The sequence below is a fragment of the Solea solea genome, chromosome 18 (genome assembly GCF_958295425.1).
Source record: "Solea solea chromosome 18, fSolSol10.1, whole genome shotgun sequence".
Classification (NCBI taxonomy): Eukaryota; Metazoa; Chordata; class Actinopteri; order Pleuronectiformes; family Soleidae; genus Solea; species Solea solea.
The window spans coordinates 5,775,600-5,795,489 of NC_081151.1; the positions used below are offsets into that span (position 1 = coordinate 5,775,600).

Consider the following 19,890-nt stretch of genomic DNA (forward strand, 5'->3'; position numbering starts at 1 on the left):
ACAGTAGACGACATCAAAAATAAAAAACTTCATTGTTATATCTTTTTTTGTAATTCCTGAAAGTCCTGAAAACCCCAATTTGAGTATGTAACTCATCACACTACCTAACTTTTATGATTTTATTTTTGTAAGAGGCTTATCTGCTCATTAATAACTTTGAGCCTTGATTATAGGATCTGCTCACAGCTCATTGTTCATCCGTCAACATCATATTAATGGTAACCCTTTTCTGCTTTGATTTAAAAGGAGAACATAAAAAAAAAAACACTCTCACCCAAATAGCTTTTCTGGGCCAGTTCCACCAGCAAGTCTTTAGAGCAATAATAATAGAATCAAGCTCACATCTATTTTTAGTATATCAGAAAAGCTTTTAGTATGCCGGTGGTCATGAAAGATTAAGAATAAAGGGATTTTTCTTTCTACAGGAGATGATAAGCTGTCTAGCACTGTACTTATTCACTGCTGTGTGTGTGTCTTATTCAGAGAACTGGAGGAGACTGGTTCTTGTCGCTCTTACAGGACAGAGTATGCACATTATTGTGCATGCAAAGGGAAGCCCGAGGTGGGCGTGTCAGCTTTGTCGTCACAATAGCATTGACACACAGACAGAAAGGGAGAGCAGCTGGTAGATGTCATTCACCAGCTCTGGCATTAATAATTAAGATTTGTTGCACCATGGTGAGCCTTGTGCAGCAGTCTCTTAATTTTTTTCTGCTCTGTTAATTAACAGACCTTTAGGGACGTCACTGTTTTACAGTTTTACAGCCAAAAATTCTATTATTATTATTATTATTGTTATTATCATTGTTGTTGTTTAAAACATAATTTTTTTTCTCTAATTGCTTGTATACTAATGCACTCAAAATGTGTCAGTCTCACAGAAGATTAGACAAATCTTATAGTAAAATATATACACACACACACACACACACACACACACCAAGCTCAAATCTGGATAATGCAGCTGAGCCTGTGACATCACCACCTCCCGCTTGCTGATTGGTGGAGCCGCGCATGGAGCCGATCTCTCTCCATCCTCAGACGGTGGTATGGTGATAGAGCGAGGCAGTGCAGCGGGGGCTGTGCACGTCCCCACAGGCATGGCTCCTCTGGATAGCAAAAACACAGGAAGAGGGAAGGCTGGGAATGTGAATCACCCTTTCAGTTAGAGTTTTCTCCTCTGCTGTCTGTGTGTGTGTATGTGTGTGTGTGCGTGTGTGAGAGAGAGAGTGTGTGAGAGTGTCAGGGAGGAGGGGACGTTTTCATCACAGCCTCCAGCAGCTCTCGGGCTGTCATTAAAGGAAACCAGGCAGCCAGATCTGTTTTGCTTCCTGTTGGGGAAAAAAAGGGAAAGGACCACTGTTTTTTTTTTTTTTTTCCACTGTGGATCTTATTTTCACACACACACACGCATATGCACACTGGAACTCATGAAAGGCAAAGGGAGAGAGCCGGAGAGTGGGGTGCAGAATGGCTCACTTTAAGGATGTATCAATCAGGAAGACTTCTTTAAACCTGGTGACTGGGTTTTTTCAGTATCTCCGTGGTAAGTAGAGCAGCAGCAGTTTAATATCTCATCAGTGTGAGCCTACATGGCTAATGTGGCACACAACATATACAAACTGTGGGTGAATCCCTGCTATGTGAACTAGTTCTGCAGCTGTTTGTGTGCAGCGTGTGTGTGTGTCTCTGAGTGTGCTATGCCTCAGTGGACATCCCCTGTGCATCAGTAATGAAGCATTTGCCTGTGGGTTAACTTGACGTCTTTGCGCCCTGTATATTGTTCACATTGCTTCCTTAAACACGTGACCACACTGCCTATATCTCTGAGGGTGGATGTTTTAAAAATGGCCACTATAGCACTGTGCAGCACGATAGCCCACCGGCGTGCGTGACAGGGTGTCAGGAATCAGCCATTGTCGCGCCACAGCAGCACAAGCATAGTGAGGAAATCATGTTTATGGTCACCTACGATTCCTCATGCATTATGCATGAGGAATGTATAATAGGACACAAAAGAGGCTGAGGGTGACCTGCACAATCACGCATGTTATTAGTGAGCACAGAGGGGCTTGGTAGAATGGGTTGGCAGAAATTCCCTCCCCTCTCCATCTCTAATCTCCCTGTATGACCTCTTTTTGAGAGCTTTTCTCAAGGCAATCTCTTATACCAATGCTGAGAAGCTTGTGTTAATGACGCTGCACAGATGTAACCACTGCAGAAGTCGCACTATTCAGAATCAGAATACTTTATTAATGTCCAGTGGAAATTGATGCGTGGCTGTTGTGATGCAGCCAACGTCTCCCAGAGGCAGGAGTGAAATGAAGTCCTACAAAGGCTATAACTCATAAAAGTTATAGTTAGGAATGAATATTTTATGTGTTTAATGTGTCTGTGGCACCTATAATCCATATCTAGGCCTGGGCAATGATTCAATAACAATAATTATTGCAATATAATTTTCTCCACTATTGGTCTTCGATATTTATTGATATTAAAACTGTATTGTTTAACTTTTAAATGTGAATAAATGATGTGACACAATGCTGATTCAGCCCATCAGCTCCACACATCTACAGCTCCATTACAAGTGTCTCATTCCCACTCCAGTTCCTGTGCTGCACATAGGAAGTGATTTGTTTCATGTCAGGACAGACGGAGAAGAAGTGCTGGTGAAACTACTGCTCAAAAAGGCTTCTTGTCCCCACCCGGCCCTGCACTGCTGCTGTATACACACAAACGCTTCCTCTGTTGATCAGAGGATTTCTGTTGTGATAACCTGGCTGCTAGAGAATTCCAAAACCAGTTGTAATCACTGATCGATACAGTAAGCCCTGCTGCATCTGTTCCTGCCGGCTGATTGTTTGTCCTCTCATCTCAAAAATTAGACTTGTGGCACGAGGCGTCGCATCTACCGTGTATTGACATATTCTGTGTGTGCCCCGGTTTTCAGATGAGCAAGAGGCGGTGCAGAAGAGAACCTTCACAAAATGGATCAATTCTCATCTAGCAAAGGTAAGTGTGAATTTCCACTGAAACGCACTGAACGGCCGTTGTAAAACTGTGGGATTTTACAAGCTCATCAGGCCCATGTCAGACAAATCACCAAGGCAATGACGTCGCAAGTGAGTCTGGAGCTGTGCTGTGCTGACCTTTCTCACCAGAGACACACATGATACATTTTTTATTGCTGGTCGTGATCATGTCGCTTCTCTTTGGTCAGACGTGGTAACAGTTATTGAGACGAGCTTTAAAACGGCACAATGACTGCCTCTAATAGCACCGAGCGAGATGATTAAATGTATTCAATGAACCGCAAATAATGACATTATTTATGTGTCCTTCAGCCAACAAAATCAAATCATATTTAATGTTTATAGCGACAGTTTGCTGGATGTAATGATGAAGAAGGAACAGACCCCTCTGTAAAGTACAGTGCGCTGATATTTCTGCTTTGTCATCCAGAGAGGAGAGTCAATGAAAAGGACAGAAACAGCTGCTTGTTGTTTTTCTCTTTTAAAAGTGTCTGTGCAGCTAATGCAGAGATTCGCCTCTTCACACACTCTTTATGTTAACAGTGACTAAGAACATGCAGAGTAAAGAATTATGGAATAAAGACTGAAAACTGCTTCTCTCCAGTCTTCTGTTCAGGATTTTTTTTAGGCATATCTAAAAATATTGCTCAATGACACAGAGGAGTCATGGTTTGCATAACTCCTCTGCAAACACTGTCACGGTATAAAAAAACTTGTGAACTGCCAACAGAAGTGGAGCACCCACTCTCTCTCTCTGAACTGACTTGTGTTTGGTCAAAGCCTCCTGTTACAGAGACCAGAGGAGGTGCAGAAGTGTCTTTATCTCGGAGATCACATGATTTACATTATGATGAAAGCTCATTTTCAAATCCATCCATGTCTATCGCTTTATCCTTCACATGAGGGTTGTGGGTTAGGCAAGGCATGAGCACTATTCATACACAGGGCAACTCAAAGTGCTTTACAAGGGCATAGAAATACATTCAAATAAATAATAATAAAAGCTATTAAAATGACATTCATCAAAATAAAAGACATTGAAATTACATTAAAATCAACATTCATATCAAAATAGTCATGGTAAATTGCCGTGGAAATAATACACAACTCCTAATATAGACATCCTGGGGGTGTGTGTGTTTATAGGTCACATATTCAGGCTTTAAAAAATGCATTTTTCTTTTGTGTTGTTGAGGCAAATTTAATTGAGCCGACCGTCTGAGCTCAGACCTCAGGTGCTCAGGAAGTTTGTTCCACAGGTGGGGAGCAGAATACTGAACGCTGCTTCACTTTGTTTGGTTCTGCATGTGGGAAACACACAGTGAACCTGTTCCTGATGATCTTAGAGCTCTGGATGCTTCATAGGGAACTAATAAGTCTGGGATGTATTTTGGTCCAAGACCATTCAATGCTTTGTAGACCAAGAGTTAGATTTTGAAATCTATCCTTTGACTCATGGGAAGCCAGTGTAGTGATCTGAGGACCAGTGTGATGTGGTGCAGTTTCCTGGTGTTAGTCAGGACTCTGGCAGCAGCATTCTGGACCAGCTGCAGCTGCCTGATGGATTTTTTGTTAAGACCTGTGAAGACACCATTACAATAATCCCATCTGCTGAAAATGAAAGTTTTTCGGTGTCTTGTTTAGACAGAAAATCCTTGATCCTGCCATGTTCTTCAGGTGGTAATAGGCAGACTTAGTGACAGAGTTTACGTGGTTGTGAGTCAATAATTACACCAAGATTTCTGGCTTGATTAGCCAAGGAGGACGGGGTGGGGGGGGGGTTACACCCTGTACAAAAAAAAACATTCACTCTCACATTCACACCCACAGTCAAATTAGTGTTCAATTAAACCGTAAAACCCGGAGAAAACCCACGCACACACAGGGAGAACATGCAAACTCCACGCAGAAAGGCCCTTGTTCCGACTGGGTCGCAAACCCAGGTCTTCTTGCTGCAAAAATATCCTGCCCACTGTACTGAAATGTGTGTGGTTTGTGTGTCTGCCTGTGTTACGCGTGTGGGTGTTTGGTTATGTGAGTGTATGTGTGGACAGGGTTGGACGGCACAGTAATGCGGTGTGCAGATGGAGAGTGAGAGGGTGAGGACAGTTCCCTGCAGGCAGTTGTCTGCCTCTCAGGTCTATGCCTGTAAATTAGAAGGCATTGAGTGCACAACAATAACACATGCTCACATGCTGTATACCACATCACACTGTGAGACTAAAAATAACTGACGCTTCGTCAAAGCATTAATGCGAACCTTTGAAAGAACCGGACACAAACGCTAAGAAATTTGTCAGAGTCTGTGTGTTTTAATCTGATCACAGATGAATCAGCAGATAGTCAGACATTCAGAGTCTGGAATATGGTTAAGAAACTGAGGTTCTGTTTGATCTGTCCACAGTAGTTGAAAGCATTGATTCTATAAACTTTTGAAGAATCTCAGTTATGTGATGGGCCGATTGGCACAGTCTCCATTATTCATGCCCTGCATCCGAGCTAACTCACTGTGCATACCAAGAGGAATAATGTAGCATAAGCTGCATCATGACAGTGCAGAGAGAGGGATTTTTTTCAGAGTTTGTTTTTTTTAAATTAAATCTCCTTCTCTTTTTTGGTGAAAGTGTGTTTGAACTTCCTTTGGTTCTCCCAGTTTCCCTCCAGCCTTTGTTTCCACTTCCTCTGACATTGCATTACTAAGCACTTTTTCCTGTGATGTTCACAGTTTTTCCACTCTAAGAGAGTTTCATGTGACCCTGTTGCTCGGTAAATTGATTTTCCAGGGAATGGGAATGATTTTCAAATTGTTAATTTTAGTCCCATCATTATATTGAATCAGATGTATTTGTCCCATGATGTGGTGAAATGAATGGTATAATATGACAATACGCTACAGTGTTCTACTATAGCAAATGTTGATATTATATTAAAATTTCAAATTAGATTTATTATTCTTCACAGAACTGTATGCAGAGTCATACGCTACTAATGGACCTTGTATAGAACAGCATGACAGACGCTTATCTCTTCACACTGCTTTGCCCTAAATAGGCAGCCAACTGCATCCCGTCATGGAATATGTTGTGAAGTGGCCTGTATACAGTGCCAAATGAAGAATTCCCATGACGACCTTTGCTTTTTTAATTAAAACTTCTGCTCTGTTGAATAATTACAAATCTATATCATTTACTTATACATTAATGCTTGTGTAATACAAGCATTACTCAAACACTGTAAATGTGTGGATATGATATCAGGAGACAGTATCCAGTTAGGGTTAACTGAGCACCAGCGTATGAGGACTGGGCACCGAGCCACTGCTGAGGAGAAGGCACCATCTTTTCAGCTGTAGGGAGGCTCTGTTGCAAACAAGCCTGCTTGTCACGAACAGCATTTGGTTTCTTGTCGTCCCTGTGAATGGGTTAGAATGCTAATATCCTGTCACGCTGTTGAATTAACAGTGTAGGTTTGATCATTTTATCAATAATATAAATAAATATAAATATAAATATAAATAATTGATTTAAAAAAAAAAAAAAAGAAGAGTTATTTGATAAGGTTTTGACAGTGTTTTTAAATCTTCTCCCATCCAGCATAAACCTCCACTAGAGGTGAACGACCTGTTTGAGGACATCAAAGATGGGGTGAAACTCTTGGCTTTGCTGGAGGTGCTGTCTGGTCAGAGACTTGTAAGTAGTGCTTATTAGTATTTTTCTTTTTTACAGGATTTAAATGTGCACACATGCTGGTTTATATCAGTTTAACGCGTGACAGACAAATCTCAGGATTATACTTTTAGGACTGTACCTAAGATTATTCATGTATTAATATTTAAAAAAAATAAAAAAAAGGCTTATATGAATATAAGTGTAGTGCAAAGTCCAGTATCCCTCAGGTAAACATCAGTGGCTGTTTTTCCCCACAAAAGCCTAAAAAGATAAATAGTTTAAAAGGTTTTCGCCCCTTTAAAGCAGCTTTGAAACTGGTTATTGTTTCTCTGGTGACCTTTATTTGAACTTTTCTTTAGCCCCGTGAGCAAGGCCGCCAGCTGAAGAGGATCCACTGGGTTTCCAACATCGGCACTGCCCTTAAATTCCTTGAAGGCAGGAAGGTGAGCATTCTGTGAATTTAACCTTTTAAATGTTTTACAATTATCTTTGTTTTCCCCTAAACTAAGCATCGTACTAGAAAACAGATGGGGTGACTTAATGAGGTGTAGGATCAAGAAAAATAAGACTTGTCAGTCAGATATTTGTTATCGCACTGAAGGTGTATCTGTCTGTGCGGCATGCAAATCAGGAGCTAGTAACAGGACTTGATTACATAACCCATCTCTAAATCCCTTGGCTCTGTAAAGCCTGTGTCCCACTTTCCTCTGAGTTCCATGAGGACTGAGACCATTGTTGTGATCTCTCCCCCCATCATGTGCGCCTTCAGTCTGTGTATCGAGGATCTCCGGTCAGTCGCCATTAACGGCCTGTGTGATCATACACTGTATGCATCCTTTTCATTTGATGCACGATACGTACAGAGCAACACTTAGATCCAGCCATACTCGTTCGATTAATGTGGTCATCATGCTTTTCCTCTGACATGCATTTTAAATGGAACAACATTTTCTCATGTGGCTGTGTCCTGGCTCCTGTTTTTTTGTGAGATTTCTCTATTGTATATTCTGCCAGTTCTCCAGCACAAGTTTGGCAGTGCATTTGTTTTTAATTCTAGTGCCCACTTGAAAACACATTCCTTCTCTTTTCTTTTCCTTTCCTTCTTGTTCACTTTCCACTTTTTGGCTGTTTCTGCCTTCTTGGTTTGGCTTCACAGATTCACCACGATTCCAATCCTTACCTGCATCGAACACTTAAAACAAACACAGTATTGTTTTGGATGTTGTTAAAGTTCTCATCGCCGAACTCTCTTGTTGTGTCTTAATTTCCAGAACAATTCCTCTTTTGGCTTTTGTTTCAGATCAAACTCGTTAATATTCATGCCACTGACATCGCTGATGGACGACCATCAATTGTCCTTGGGTTGATATGGACCGTAATCCTTTACTTCCAGGTAATACTGTAAATGATTTAATGTCTGTATCCTGTTAGAATGTTACATGCATCAGTAATTGTGCCAGAAAACATTGCTGCAGCTGATACAAGGAACAATACCGCTTTCTTTTTTTGTTGTTGCTATGGTCACAATGCAGACTCCCGTTTTGTTTTTGTTCTTGTTTCCCAATTAGATTGAGGAGTTAACCAGCAACCTGCCAGCTCTCCAAGCACTTTCCAACAGCAACTCCTCTGTGGAGAGTTTACCCGGCTCAGAATCAGGAAGCCCTCCCATGAAGAGAAAAGTGGTCCACAAATTTCAGGGCAATGCCAAGAAGGCGCTGCTCAGATGGGTGCAGTGTACTGCTGCCAAGTATGTCACCTTTGATCAACCTTTTTTTTTATTTTTTTATTTAATTTGGTTTTAATTTAAGGATGCTAATGACAGAGATTATGGACTAGCAGCTAAAAGGGAATTGGCAATTGTTTTTCAGGCATCATGGAATTCAAGTGAAGGACTTTGGTCCCAGCTGGCGAGATGGTGTTGCCTTCCAGTCGGTGGTGCACGCCATCAGGCCAGATCTGGTTGATATGGAGGTTGTGCAGAGGAGAAGCAACAGGGAAAATCTGGAGGAGGCCTTTGCGCTTGCCGAAAATGAGCTGGGCATTCCTCGTCTGCTTGATCCAGAAGGTGCGCGTCATCGCTCCTGCTGCTTGTATTCATTGAATTTTTAAGTTGAGCTTTTTCATTTAAGTTCATAATTTAAGACTTTTTGAAAAACATTAGATATGCTTGAATGATTTCTATTTCTTTGTCGATCCTTGCTGCAAGAGCTGTTTGACAAAATGCATGTTGAAAACATCAGGTTTACCATTACAAATTCTGTGTATGCACATATCTTTTTGTTCACATTGGTCTGCAGTGGCTCTGCAGTCCTGTATTCTCCAGCAGAGCTGCACTGAACTTATTTTAGAAACATTAGTTCAGTGTTGGAGATGAACGTTGACTAATATAATTATGTATAATTCCTGGGGAGGGTTATTTATCCTTGTGAGGACATAAAATGCTGTTTGCCTTTTGTTTTTTGCAAAGGAATGAAGGTCAGACATTGACTTTTGGAAGCCTGACATGTGTTTTCTGTCCAAATGTAATGCAATGTTTCTGTGTTGCTCTGTAGATGTTGATGTAGACAAACCAGATGAGAAGTCCATCATGACATATGTGGCTCAGTTTCTCAAGCACTACCCAAACCCTCACCACTCTGAGACTGATGGGCAGCAGGATGAGGTACCTGGTTTAAAACTTGTCATACATATTCATATGAAGTACACATGAGGTAATTTTGGGGGAAAAAACATTATTGATTCAATAGAAAATCATACCTCTTCAGATATAAATGTAAAATTCCATATATACCTCTTGTTAACCTAATTTCCCCCCAAAATGTCTCATGCATCAGTCAATGCTTACTGATAACACGTGCACCACCTGCCATGCTTGATTGTTGTGAGTCTACACTTCATACTAATCATTTTATCGCAAGAATCCAGTGGATTTAAGTAATTATGGAATGGACACAGCTGTAATATAATCACCAACGATTTGTTTTCCATCATCACAGACTTGTTTAATTTCTCCATCTACTTGTTTTGCTTTTGTTTTTTTTTGTGCACATTAAGCCGCTTCTTCGCTCAATTCCAACTTTTGCACTGTCAGTACCAGTGCTCCAGGTGAGAGATCAGGTCGTAGCACTGCATGCTGTCTGTTTGGTGTGTATTCTCCCTCCCACCTCACCTTCATCCCTGTCCCATCCATTAGCCTATTTTTGTGTTGCTCTTCTAATGCCTTTTGTGGTGTGTTTTTAATCTCCTTGTGTGCCTTGCCGCTTTCCTGGATAGTTTGGTCCCAGAGATATAGAGCAAATGCTTGAGGTATGTTTGACTAAACTGATAGACCGTAGTTTTGAGCTGTCAACTAATCAACAGTGGTGGCCCGTCTCTTAAACCTCTAATCTGGTTTAGTCTCTGTTTCTAATCTTTGAATGTGTTTGTGGATTGAAAGTTTGGCATGTGTGTTCTGTGCATAATGGTATAAAGAAATAAAGATCAGTATCAGTTTTGTTTTTGTGACTGTGACAGAGGGAGGAGAGGAAGATGCTGAGAGAGCTGAAGGTGTTTTTGGACCAATTGGAAAGAGATGTGCTTCGCGCCCAGGGAGCAGAGGGAAACCTCACTGACAAATATCATGTTAGTCGGGCCTGAAATAACAAAGTGTGCTGAGTAACATTCTCCTTTGGCAAGGAAAGGTACCAAACGTGTGTCTACTTTCACCCTATTGTTTTCCAGGCATTTAAGAGCTTCCGTGTACAGTATGAAATGAAGAAGAAGCAGACCGATCCGCTGTTACAGCCGGTGAACAAGGATGGCAAACTGTCTGTGGACCAAGCGCTGGTCAAACAGGCCTGGGACCGCGTGTCTGCCAGGGTGAGTGTATGCTGCATTCTTCTGCACAGCATACATAATTTATAACTACACCACAAAGAAAATCAAATAAATGATGGTAATTAAAACGGCTGCATTCAAACTATTATAAAATGAGTATCGTACTGAGAGAAACGATAGCTTGGGTTCTATTTATTCACTGCCAGTCAAAGTTCAGTTCAGTGCAGTTCAGTGTGTTTGTGTGGCGGTTTATTCAGAGGAGAGGAGACGGGAACAGAGGGGGGTTTGTTCACAGTCGGTGCACTTGTCCGCAGCTCAAGTGCACTGACAGAAACTCTCTTCTGTAGCCTGACTGCTTGTGAGCAAAGTGGAAGTGTTTTGATCTGTATAGCATCTTCTGTGGTGGGTTCTTGCTTTGGTAGTGTGGGTTTTTTTAATGGGTGTCAATTGCAGCTGCTGGACTGGCACATCCACCTGGACAAGTCTCTGCCTGGTCCACTGGGAGTGATTGGAGCCTGGCTTCACCGTGCAGAAATGGCCCTGCGAGAGGACATTCCCATTCATCATGCTCACGATGAGACGGCCAATGTTCTTCACAGAAAACTGGAACAGCATAAGGTAACGCAGGTATGATAGATATCCCTACAATGGTACAAAAATGAAGGTGTGAACGTGACTTTATGCTAAACTTCTGCAGGAGGTATTAAAAAACTTGGAATCGCACAGGCAAACCTTCCATCAGATCCACAGAGACAGATCAGTGAATGGGGTTCCTGTCCCACCTGAGCAGCTCCAAGACATGGCTGAACGGTAAGACTTTGACCCCAAGCTGTAAAATACCAACTAATTATATTCCAATAAATGACCTAAAACTAAATAATAATTAAATGTTACATTTTCACTGGAAAAATGCATTTCCTGCAGGTTTAACTTTGTGTCCACATCATCTCATGCCCACTTGATCAAAATGGAATTCTGGGAAATTAAGTATCGCCTGATGGCATTTCTGATATTGGCTGAATCCAAGCTGAAGTCCTGGATCATTAAATATGGCCGACGGGACTCAGTTGAGCTGCTGTTGCAAAGCTACCACGTAGGTTTACATATTTATCACTGTAGTAAATTAATTACTGTCTATTCAAATGATTTCATCTGTGTTGTTTGTTGTTGTTTTGTTCCAGACTTTCATTGAAGGCCACAGGTTCTTTGAGCAGTATGACATCATCTTCTCAGCCCTCAAGCAAGCGGCAGAGGTTTATGTAAAGTCTGACAGTTCAAGTAAGGCCCTTTTCTGTTTTAAATTATTTATATACATATATTATACACATATATAAATGCTTATTTGGGCTTATTATGGGTTTCACGTTACAGGGTCTAAAACCTGTAACAGAGGTAAGTCCAAAAACAGTTTGACAACCTTTGAAAACCTAAACCCTGCTTGTCTCCTGCGCTATTTTTTTTTCAAGTAAATTTGGGGCTGCACTATCCTTTTCTAACACATTTTTACCCCTTAGAAAATATAAATGAAAGTGTTGTAATGTGCATGAAAAAGTAACAGTAATCTAACATTTGCTAAAACTCTGTTTTGGCATGATCGCTGTGAGCTAACACACACTGTTGTATCAAGTGAATGGCTTAATAATCAAATGCTTTTTGTTTGATTTTTTTTTTTATTTGGTCAACATCCATATTCTTTTTTGATTAAACAGTTACATGTTTGCTTTTGCTTTTCAGTCGATGAAGCAGAAGGCGTAAGTAAATTCCTCAGTGAGGCCTCGGGTCAGTGGAAGAATCTGGCTCTGGAGGTGCGGAGTGTGCGCAGCATGCTGGAGGAGGTGATCGCAAACTGGGAGAAATACAGTAGCACAGTGGCAGCTCTGCAAGCCTGGCTGGAGGACGCCGAGCAGATGCTCAACCAGTCAGAGAACGCCAAGCGTGTAAGCACACTCACTGATGCTCCTGATCACAAACAGTGTGTTATGTTCTGCTTTAGTTGTCTTCTTGTATGAGGAACGTTTTCCCCTGTGGCGACTGCATACGCGGCCTCATTTTTCTTGCAGGACTTCTTCAGAAACCTCTCCCACTGGATCCAGCAGCACATGGACATGAATGACGCTGGGAATTTCCTCATTGAGACCTGCGATGAAACTGTCTCACGAGATCTGAAGCAGCAGCTTCTCCTCCTCAACGGGCGATGGAGGGAGCTATTTGTCAAAGTCAAACATGTAAATACAAGACATTTTTGAATTTAAGTTAACATAATATTTTTTATTTTTTTATATTTTTCCATGTACTGTCTTCCCCTTTTTCACTGGCAGTATGCAAGAGCAGACGAGGTGGATAAGTTAAGGCAAGACTACCAAGATGGTATTAATACCTTAAAAGTTTTTATGGACGCAACTAATGAGAAGATGACTGCTCCTGTCCAAGTTTCTTTCCTGAACGTCAGAGCCTTTGTTCAAGATGTTGAGGTAAATAATCTATACACAATATCCTCAGTTATTCGTTTATTAGGAACCACCTAAGTCAAAAAATAATGCTGTGTCAACTTATATCTTAACTTCCTGTAGGAAGTCAAGCACAAAGTGCCAGCTATGGAGGCAGCGTGTAAAGCAGCCGGCCGGACAGCTCAGCTGTTGACAAAAGACACTCCACAGGAGGAGGTTTCACATATGATGGCTGTGATGGCCTCCATCAAAGAACAGCTAAGCAAGGTGTGTGCATGTCAATATACAGTCTGCATTTAGTTTTGTGTGTTTACCGACATTGAAAACCGCCATTCTGTGGCGTGATATTTTGTACCAGTATTTAATATTTCTATTACTCTCATCAGGATTTCATAGTTATTTACAAACAAATATTTGTTTCACATGTACAGTATACTTAGTAACATATAGAATAGCAAGAAGTGTTCTCTGCCACAAAATAAGTTAGAATTGATTTAAGTCAAAGGTGAGCCAATCTTTTAATCTATTAGTGTTACTGTATATTTTTGCCACTCGATTAAAGTAAGATTTATTGTAACTTGTAAAATCATATGCACACTAATGTTTCAAGATTATAATGCAGATCAAACCAGCATCTGTAAGTCACTTTAATTAGGATGTTGTCAACTAATCAGGTGAGAGAGACATGTTTGCCTCTGCTGAGGGAGTCCCAGTCTTTATTACCTCCACTGGAAGAAATGGAGAAGAACATAACAGGCTTCTACCAGGCTCTGGAAAAGGCCAGTTACATTACCAGCAGCACTGACTCTGATGGGCCGTCAGACTTCAAACAGAAATGCCAGGTAACAAGTTTAAATACAGCAGCCATCTACATCTCCCCATTTACTCGACGCCTTAGGATATGAGGAGTTGGCTAAGACTTTGCTTGTCACTGGATACTGCAGGAGCTGGTGACCTTCACGCACAGTTGTAAGAAGTGTCTGACGGTGATTGAGAGAAACCACCAGACTATCCAGAAAATAATGAGCAGCAGTAAAACCCTCCAGCACATGGACATGAGCCTTCTGCAGAAAAGAGTAGCGGACCTGCAGTCGTCCTCGCAGGTAAAAAAAAACCCACAAATGCCCATCTCAGTTCTGTGGAGCCTTTTTTTTTTTTTAGAACAGTTTTCAAAAATCTATATTTTTGTGTCTGTGCTTAGACCATGATTAAAGAATCCACAGAGTGGCGGAAGCATATGGAGGCGAACAGCAGTCTCATGAAGAGGTTTGATGAGTCACGGGTGGAGCTGGAGAAGGTTCTGAAAATGGCACAGAACAGTATGACAGAGAGAGGCAACGCAGAGGAGCTGCTCAAAAAACACACAGTAAGAAAGCAGGTTCTCCATACTCGTTAACCTTCAGGATTACATCATACATACATACTAAATGATACATAACCTGTGTAAAAATGTGCAACTTCTGTTGTATTTTTGCAGGAGTTCTTTGGTCAGCTGGACCAGCGAGTCTTGAATACATTCCTCAAGGCTTGTGATGAGCTCACAGACATTTTGCCAGAGCAAGAGCAGCAGTCGCTGCAGGAAACTGTCAGGAAGCTCCATAAACACTGGAAGGTTGGTGCTATGAATAGTGACAGACAGTAACAAAAAACTGCACTACAACTTTGCACTCTAGTGGCTCTAGTTACGATTGATAAAAAAACAAGTATTAATATCAAATACTAGTATCTCCCACACCACCATGTGTTTAAAACATTACCAATACATTGATACTAACACAGACAGTGGAAATTTAACAGTCTACGAATTATCCTTGTTATTGTATTATTATTATTATGTTGTAATAGTGTCACAAATACAGCAATAAACTCATGTCAATAAAACGGAATCAGATCATACAGTTGCTGTATCTCTTCTCCTCCAGGATATACAGACAGATGCTCCTTTTCACATCCTGCACCTGAAAGTGGAGGTGGAGAGGAGCAAGCTGGTGTCGTCGCTGCAGGAGTGCCAGGCGGAGTTGACCAGGGAGAACCGCCATATTTCCAGCATGGGGAGCGAGCGGCTCATCAAGGAGCACAGGGTGAGAACAGACAGACAGGCTTGTTGAGTTTCATGTATTGATTAACTCAGTGTAATTCAATGCAAAATTCACTGCTTTGTATCAGCCTGGAAAGATTTGGATGAAGTTGATCTCAAGGAACTGAGGCTCCTCCAGTGTCAAACAAATACTGGACTCAAACCAATAATTCACTGTGTTCACTTATCTCTAAAGATACAGTGTCATCTTTTTTTTTTAGGTCTTCTTTCGGGAAAAGGGCCCTCAATCTCTGTGTGAGAAAAGGCTGCAGCTGATGGAGGAGCTCTGTCAAAAACTCCCCGAGGATGACCCAGCTCATCAGACCCTGGAAAAAACAAGAAAAGATTTTTCTGAGCTCCTAGAAGAAATCGAAGACACCCATCAGAAGATACTGCAGCATCCGGACAAATGGAAGGAGTACAGTGCAAGGTGCAATAATAGTATAACAACAATCCTCATTTCTGCAAAGTCATGCCATGCTGGTAACTCTATACATGCAGAAAATAGACTTTAACCCAGGACTTGGTTGCTTGGAGTAAAGATATGTATGTGTTGTGGAACAGGTATGCTGAGTTCTCCTGCTGGCTTATATCTAAAGAAAGCCAACTGAGGCTGCTGAGAAACAGAGCCAATGACCCCAGAAATTACTGCCAGGTCAAGGCTACCATCATGGTGAGTTAGTTCTGTACTTACACTCCTCAGCCACGCCCACTGCTGTCATTCGCTTTGTATTAAAATGACTCTTTTGACCACATGGCCTGTATGATGCTCCACTGTCGTTTGCAGGAGCTGAGGAATGACGCAGAGCTGCAGGAGGGAAACCTCAGCTGGCTAAAAGCTCGTATGGCCGTACTGATTGAAATCAGCTCTGACAGCGATGCTCAGCGGCAAGGAAGCACACTGAGCAAGCTCTCGACTGATTTTAAAGGTCTTCTTGCATCACTGTTAGAGGTAGGTGATGTTTTTACGGTGTCAGACACAGTCTAGAATATTAAATGCATTATTAGTGTGATATTGTATTTCTCATTCACAGATAAGATCCTATATATGACTGAACTAAACCCATATTGTTACTACACTGTTTATTTCTTCTATATCTCAGGCTGAGAAGATGGTGCTGGCTGTGGGAGACTGTGTACAGTTCAGGGAGGAAGTGCAAAATACACTGGACGATCTTGTTCAGGGGCAGAAAGAGGCACAAGCCGAGGTCACCAAAATACTGGATTGTTCCACAGTTAGAGAAGCTCAACAGCTGCTGCTCGTTCACCAGGTACCGTTCAGAAAAAGTCATGCATGACGATCTATATTGAAAGGTTTTGCACTGCAGAGTTAAATTTCATTTGAAAATGTTCCCCTTTGTCACAGCAACTGTTTAAACGGCTGAAGCTGAAGAGGAAAGATGTCCAGCAGCTGATCACCAGAGGCCAGCAGCTCCAGGCGGAGGAGGGTATGGGAGAGACGCTGCAGCAGGACCTGCAGAGTTTAGAAAACACAGTCAGCAAAATGGAGCAGACTATGGATTCACAGGAGCAAAGCCTCGAGGTGAGCAATGTTTAGTTCTGTTTGTCTGTGTGTATATACTGTACATGTATGTACTGTATGTATGAACTTATGTAAAAGCTCTAGTGTAATTTATGCTGCATCTTCATATGTCTGTTTTGATGCTGATGCCTATTCTTTCTTACACAAACATGTCAAAAAAATGAATCCTTTGGGCAAAATCTGACTAATTAAATTGATGTTAATGTGTGTCGTCTGTCCATAACTTGATAAATAATCATGTCAATAAAGAGAAGTAGACGGAAACCTGACATTTTGTGGACTGAAAAGTGCTCGGTCATGGGAAAGAGGCGAGTGATTCCTGTAAATGCAGGAGGCTTTGCAATTGCAGCGTTTTTGGAGTATGTACTGAAAGGAGGATAAAAAGTCTGATTGATGTATTTTCTGCTGGAGGGACTTGCTTTGTGAGGCATCACAGTTGCCTTAGATAGGGATGGAGTGATTCAGTGATCATAATCTTGGTGGAGTGGTGGGGGTGGGAGTCTTGAAATGGAAACTGGATGGAAAATGTTTGCTCGAGAGGACGTATTATTGGTCTTGGTAAAAGATCCTAGGCAATAAGCACACCCGTGTATTTACTTTCCCCTTTCAGTAGCATTACTGCTGATATCCAGTGGGGCTGTCAATATGCTGACTCATGATCACCTCTATCAATAATGACAAGGATGTGAAGAGGTCATCTGCACATGTAATGTTCTGGTTTGTCAGGAGAATCATATAGCTTTGTTGTTCTATGGTTTCTCATTTAGTAATGAGATTAAGTTTAATTTCTACAGTTTTATATAAGCTACATTTATGATTTCAACATCACTGAGTTGGTTTCACTCTCATCTCCAGGTCACATTGGCTGCATGGCAGGAGTTTGACAGCCAACAGGAAGCAGTGCACGAGTTTGTCAACAAAGCCCGTTCCGCAATGGAGAAAGACCTGAACTTCAGCAGTCCAGAGAGTCTGGCTGTCGAACTTGACCAGGCTAGAGTGAGTCAAGTTTTGTCTTTGTATCTGTTCACGCGTCCTGTGTTTTAATTTTTACATTTCACTAATGTAACGTAATGTATGGCCAACATTCTTTATTTTGTGCGCAGGTGTTGTTGAAGCAGTGCGAAGCAGAGGTCTCGCACATGAACACATTGTTGAAGAGAGCAACAGAAATCCAGCTTGGTCCCAAAAACAAGACTCTGCTTTTACAACAAGCTCGATCACTTAGTGAGCAAGTGGATAAAGTGGAGGCTGGGCTCAGAAAAGAGTAAGATGATGGATTAGATACATTTGCTGATGCTAAAATATGTTTGAAGAGACTTCCTGTAGAAAATGATCATCATAACATGCATATTTGAAAGTTTGTTAGTATTTGTTACCAATGTATGATATTTTTTTCTTGTGCCCTAGCGTCAAGACTCTGGAGGACATGAAGACTCAGTGGGATCAGTTTGGGTCCACCTTTGAAACCTTCTCCTTGTGGATATCTGAAAAGGAAAAGCAGTTGGATGTACTGAAGTCTTCCACTTTGCCTCTTGAGCAACAGATCACCACAGTCAAGGTAAAGTGTCATGTATTTATTTAAGGCCACTTATGTCCTTAGTCTTTGTCCGCGGGCATGAAATCAATCAAGCTTCATCACAACACAATCTCAGGTCTTCAAACACTCACACCTGCATCAGTCATCAATGGTCAACACAAGGAGTAAATGAATTGTACATGGGGTCAGCAGTCCAGATTATTTCAGTGTAGATACCAACTTTTATATCAATATCTGCTCATCCAGGCTGTTGGTACTGAGCTTCAGGGACAAGCTGAGGTCCTCTCTCAGCTGGAGGCCGACTCCCAGGCACTGGCCCAGTTTGTATCTTCGGGGGAAGCAGCTCGCATCAAAGCTCGTCTGACCCAAATTGGCAGGTACTGGGAGGAGCTGAGGGAGAGTGTTCAGCAGCTTGATGCACAGCTGGAGGAAAGCTCCTCCCACCAGCAGAAGTTCAAAACAAGCTTTGAAAAGGTATGTATGCTTAAGTGGTACTGATACAGTGTAGTACTAAGTAAAGACATGATTGACGTGGCTATTGTCTTTCAGGTACAAGCGTCTCTCAGTGAGCTGCACGTGGAACTGGAGCATCCTATGAAATCCTGCACCTCGTCTTCAGAGACTTACAAAGCTCTTCAAAACCACATGGTATTCAGTTGTCTCTACTTAACTTCTTTAAAAAAAAAGACCACAATGCTTTTAAGCTCACAACCTCACATTCACATTAACAGTATTTGAAATTGGAGAACAAGTCAAGCCACAGTCCTCCAGCTCACAAGATATTCAGTTTGGGTCACTGTCACTGTTCATTGTTGTTCCCCAGGATGTCTGCCAAAGTCTGGAAGGGCTGAAGGGAAGCTTGCTGTCCCTGTCAGCTGGTGCTCGAAGACTCAGTGACAAAGAGGAAGCAGGGAGGACAGTGACAGGGCTAAACACCAGCTATGATCAAAATGTACAGGAGGCAAAGGACAAACAGAGCGTCCTTGAGAACCTGCTTTCTCTCTGGCAAAAGTAAGAAATGCTGAGCAGACAGCACGGGAATAAAAGCAATGCTTCGTGGACCCCTGGTTAAACCTGGACAGCCCACATACCTAATGTTTATTAATGGGTGCATTGTTGTTATATTTTTAGGTATGAGAAACAACGCTCAAGTTTTGTTTCCTGCTTGGAGAGGAGTGAATCTGTTTCCAGACCAGGGGGTGTGTATCTGTCCGCTGATAAATCCAAACTTTGCACAGAGCTGCAGGATTTGCAGGTGCAACACAAAAACACCAAATCACATTATCGTCATAATCAGTGAATGAATAAATGGATGATTATGCATGTGTGTGTTTCTTTTTTCTTTGAGGCCATGTACTCTGAAGTCCAGTGCCTTGAGCCGGCTCATACTGAATTGCTTTCTCTGGGGACCTCATTGTATCCAACTGCACCTGAAGAGAGAGTGAGGCAGCTAAAAGACGAGCTGGAGACTCTACAGGGGAGATTACGTGTTCAAAATGAAGTCCTCCCCCAAAGGTACAGAAAGTTTATAAAGGATAAAGGTTGTTCACAAGGCAGATTATCTATTAATACTGAATTACTTTGCTCTTTATTATGTCTCGCAGAATCAATGATCTTCAGAACCATCTCTCCCTGGTTGATCAGTTTGATCAGGCTCTGCTAAAATTCTCCCAATGGAGCGAGACCATGCTCTCAAACCTGCACTCAACTTCTCAAATTAACATTAGCAATTTGCAATCTGCTGCTGCCCATGTAAAGGTAAGGTGT

The 19,890-nt window shown here is 41.7% G+C and overlaps 1 protein-coding gene across 10 annotated transcripts in view; it reads left to right on the top strand.

Moving 5' to 3' along the window:
* Nucleotides 1-19,890, top strand: part of syne1b (spectrin repeat containing, nuclear envelope 1b) — a 67,645-nt gene that overhangs the window by 5,362 nt on the left and 42,393 nt on the right. For 6 of the 10 annotated variants that reach the window (XM_058615468.1, XM_058615474.1, XM_058615472.1 and 3 more), the window contains exons 1-38: nucleotides 1,084-1,546; nucleotides 2,954-3,015; nucleotides 6,629-6,724; nucleotides 7,063-7,146; nucleotides 8,004-8,096; nucleotides 8,272-8,450; nucleotides 8,572-8,768; nucleotides 9,256-9,365; nucleotides 9,758-9,808; nucleotides 10,217-10,324; nucleotides 10,424-10,561; nucleotides 10,973-11,137; nucleotides 11,217-11,329; nucleotides 11,444-11,612; nucleotides 11,701-11,797; nucleotides 12,254-12,456; nucleotides 12,580-12,744; nucleotides 12,838-12,990; nucleotides 13,090-13,233; nucleotides 13,641-13,808; nucleotides 13,911-14,069; nucleotides 14,168-14,332; nucleotides 14,444-14,578; nucleotides 14,889-15,047; nucleotides 15,265-15,473; nucleotides 15,608-15,716; nucleotides 15,831-15,995; nucleotides 16,147-16,314; nucleotides 16,410-16,586; nucleotides 17,442-17,582; nucleotides 17,690-17,850; nucleotides 17,994-18,144; nucleotides 18,370-18,597; nucleotides 18,673-18,771; nucleotides 18,947-19,134; nucleotides 19,255-19,378; nucleotides 19,472-19,638; nucleotides 19,728-19,881. In XM_058615468.1, coding sequence (XP_058471451.1) covers nucleotides 1,471-1,546; nucleotides 2,954-3,015; nucleotides 6,629-6,724; nucleotides 7,063-7,146; nucleotides 8,004-8,096; nucleotides 8,272-8,450; nucleotides 8,572-8,768; nucleotides 9,256-9,365; nucleotides 9,758-9,808; nucleotides 10,217-10,324; nucleotides 10,424-10,561; nucleotides 10,973-11,137; nucleotides 11,217-11,329; nucleotides 11,444-11,612; nucleotides 11,701-11,797; nucleotides 12,254-12,456; nucleotides 12,580-12,744; nucleotides 12,838-12,990; nucleotides 13,090-13,233; nucleotides 13,641-13,808; nucleotides 13,911-14,069; nucleotides 14,168-14,332; nucleotides 14,444-14,578; nucleotides 14,889-15,047; nucleotides 15,265-15,473; nucleotides 15,608-15,716; nucleotides 15,831-15,995; nucleotides 16,147-16,314; nucleotides 16,410-16,586; nucleotides 17,442-17,582; nucleotides 17,690-17,850; nucleotides 17,994-18,144; nucleotides 18,370-18,597; nucleotides 18,673-18,771; nucleotides 18,947-19,134; nucleotides 19,255-19,378; nucleotides 19,472-19,638; nucleotides 19,728-19,881 — 5,430 coding nt within the window. In that variant the 5' untranslated portion in view covers nucleotides 1,084-1,470. Of the gene's footprint in view, nucleotides 1-1,083; nucleotides 1,547-2,953; nucleotides 3,016-6,628; nucleotides 6,725-7,062; nucleotides 7,147-8,003; nucleotides 8,097-8,271; nucleotides 8,451-8,571; nucleotides 8,769-9,255; nucleotides 9,366-9,757; nucleotides 9,809-9,976; nucleotides 10,010-10,216; nucleotides 10,325-10,423; nucleotides 10,562-10,972; nucleotides 11,138-11,216; nucleotides 11,330-11,443; nucleotides 11,613-11,700; nucleotides 11,798-12,253; nucleotides 12,457-12,579; nucleotides 12,745-12,837; nucleotides 12,991-13,089; nucleotides 13,234-13,640; nucleotides 13,809-13,910; nucleotides 14,070-14,167; nucleotides 14,333-14,443; nucleotides 14,579-14,888; nucleotides 15,048-15,264; nucleotides 15,474-15,607; nucleotides 15,717-15,830; nucleotides 15,996-16,146; nucleotides 16,315-16,409; nucleotides 16,587-17,441; nucleotides 17,583-17,689; nucleotides 17,851-17,993; nucleotides 18,145-18,369; nucleotides 18,598-18,672; nucleotides 18,772-18,946; nucleotides 19,135-19,254; nucleotides 19,379-19,471; nucleotides 19,639-19,727; nucleotides 19,882-19,890 lie in introns of those variants that run through there. The other 4 variants (XM_058615471.1, XM_058615469.1, XM_058615479.1 and 1 more) reach the window with 4 other exon arrangements.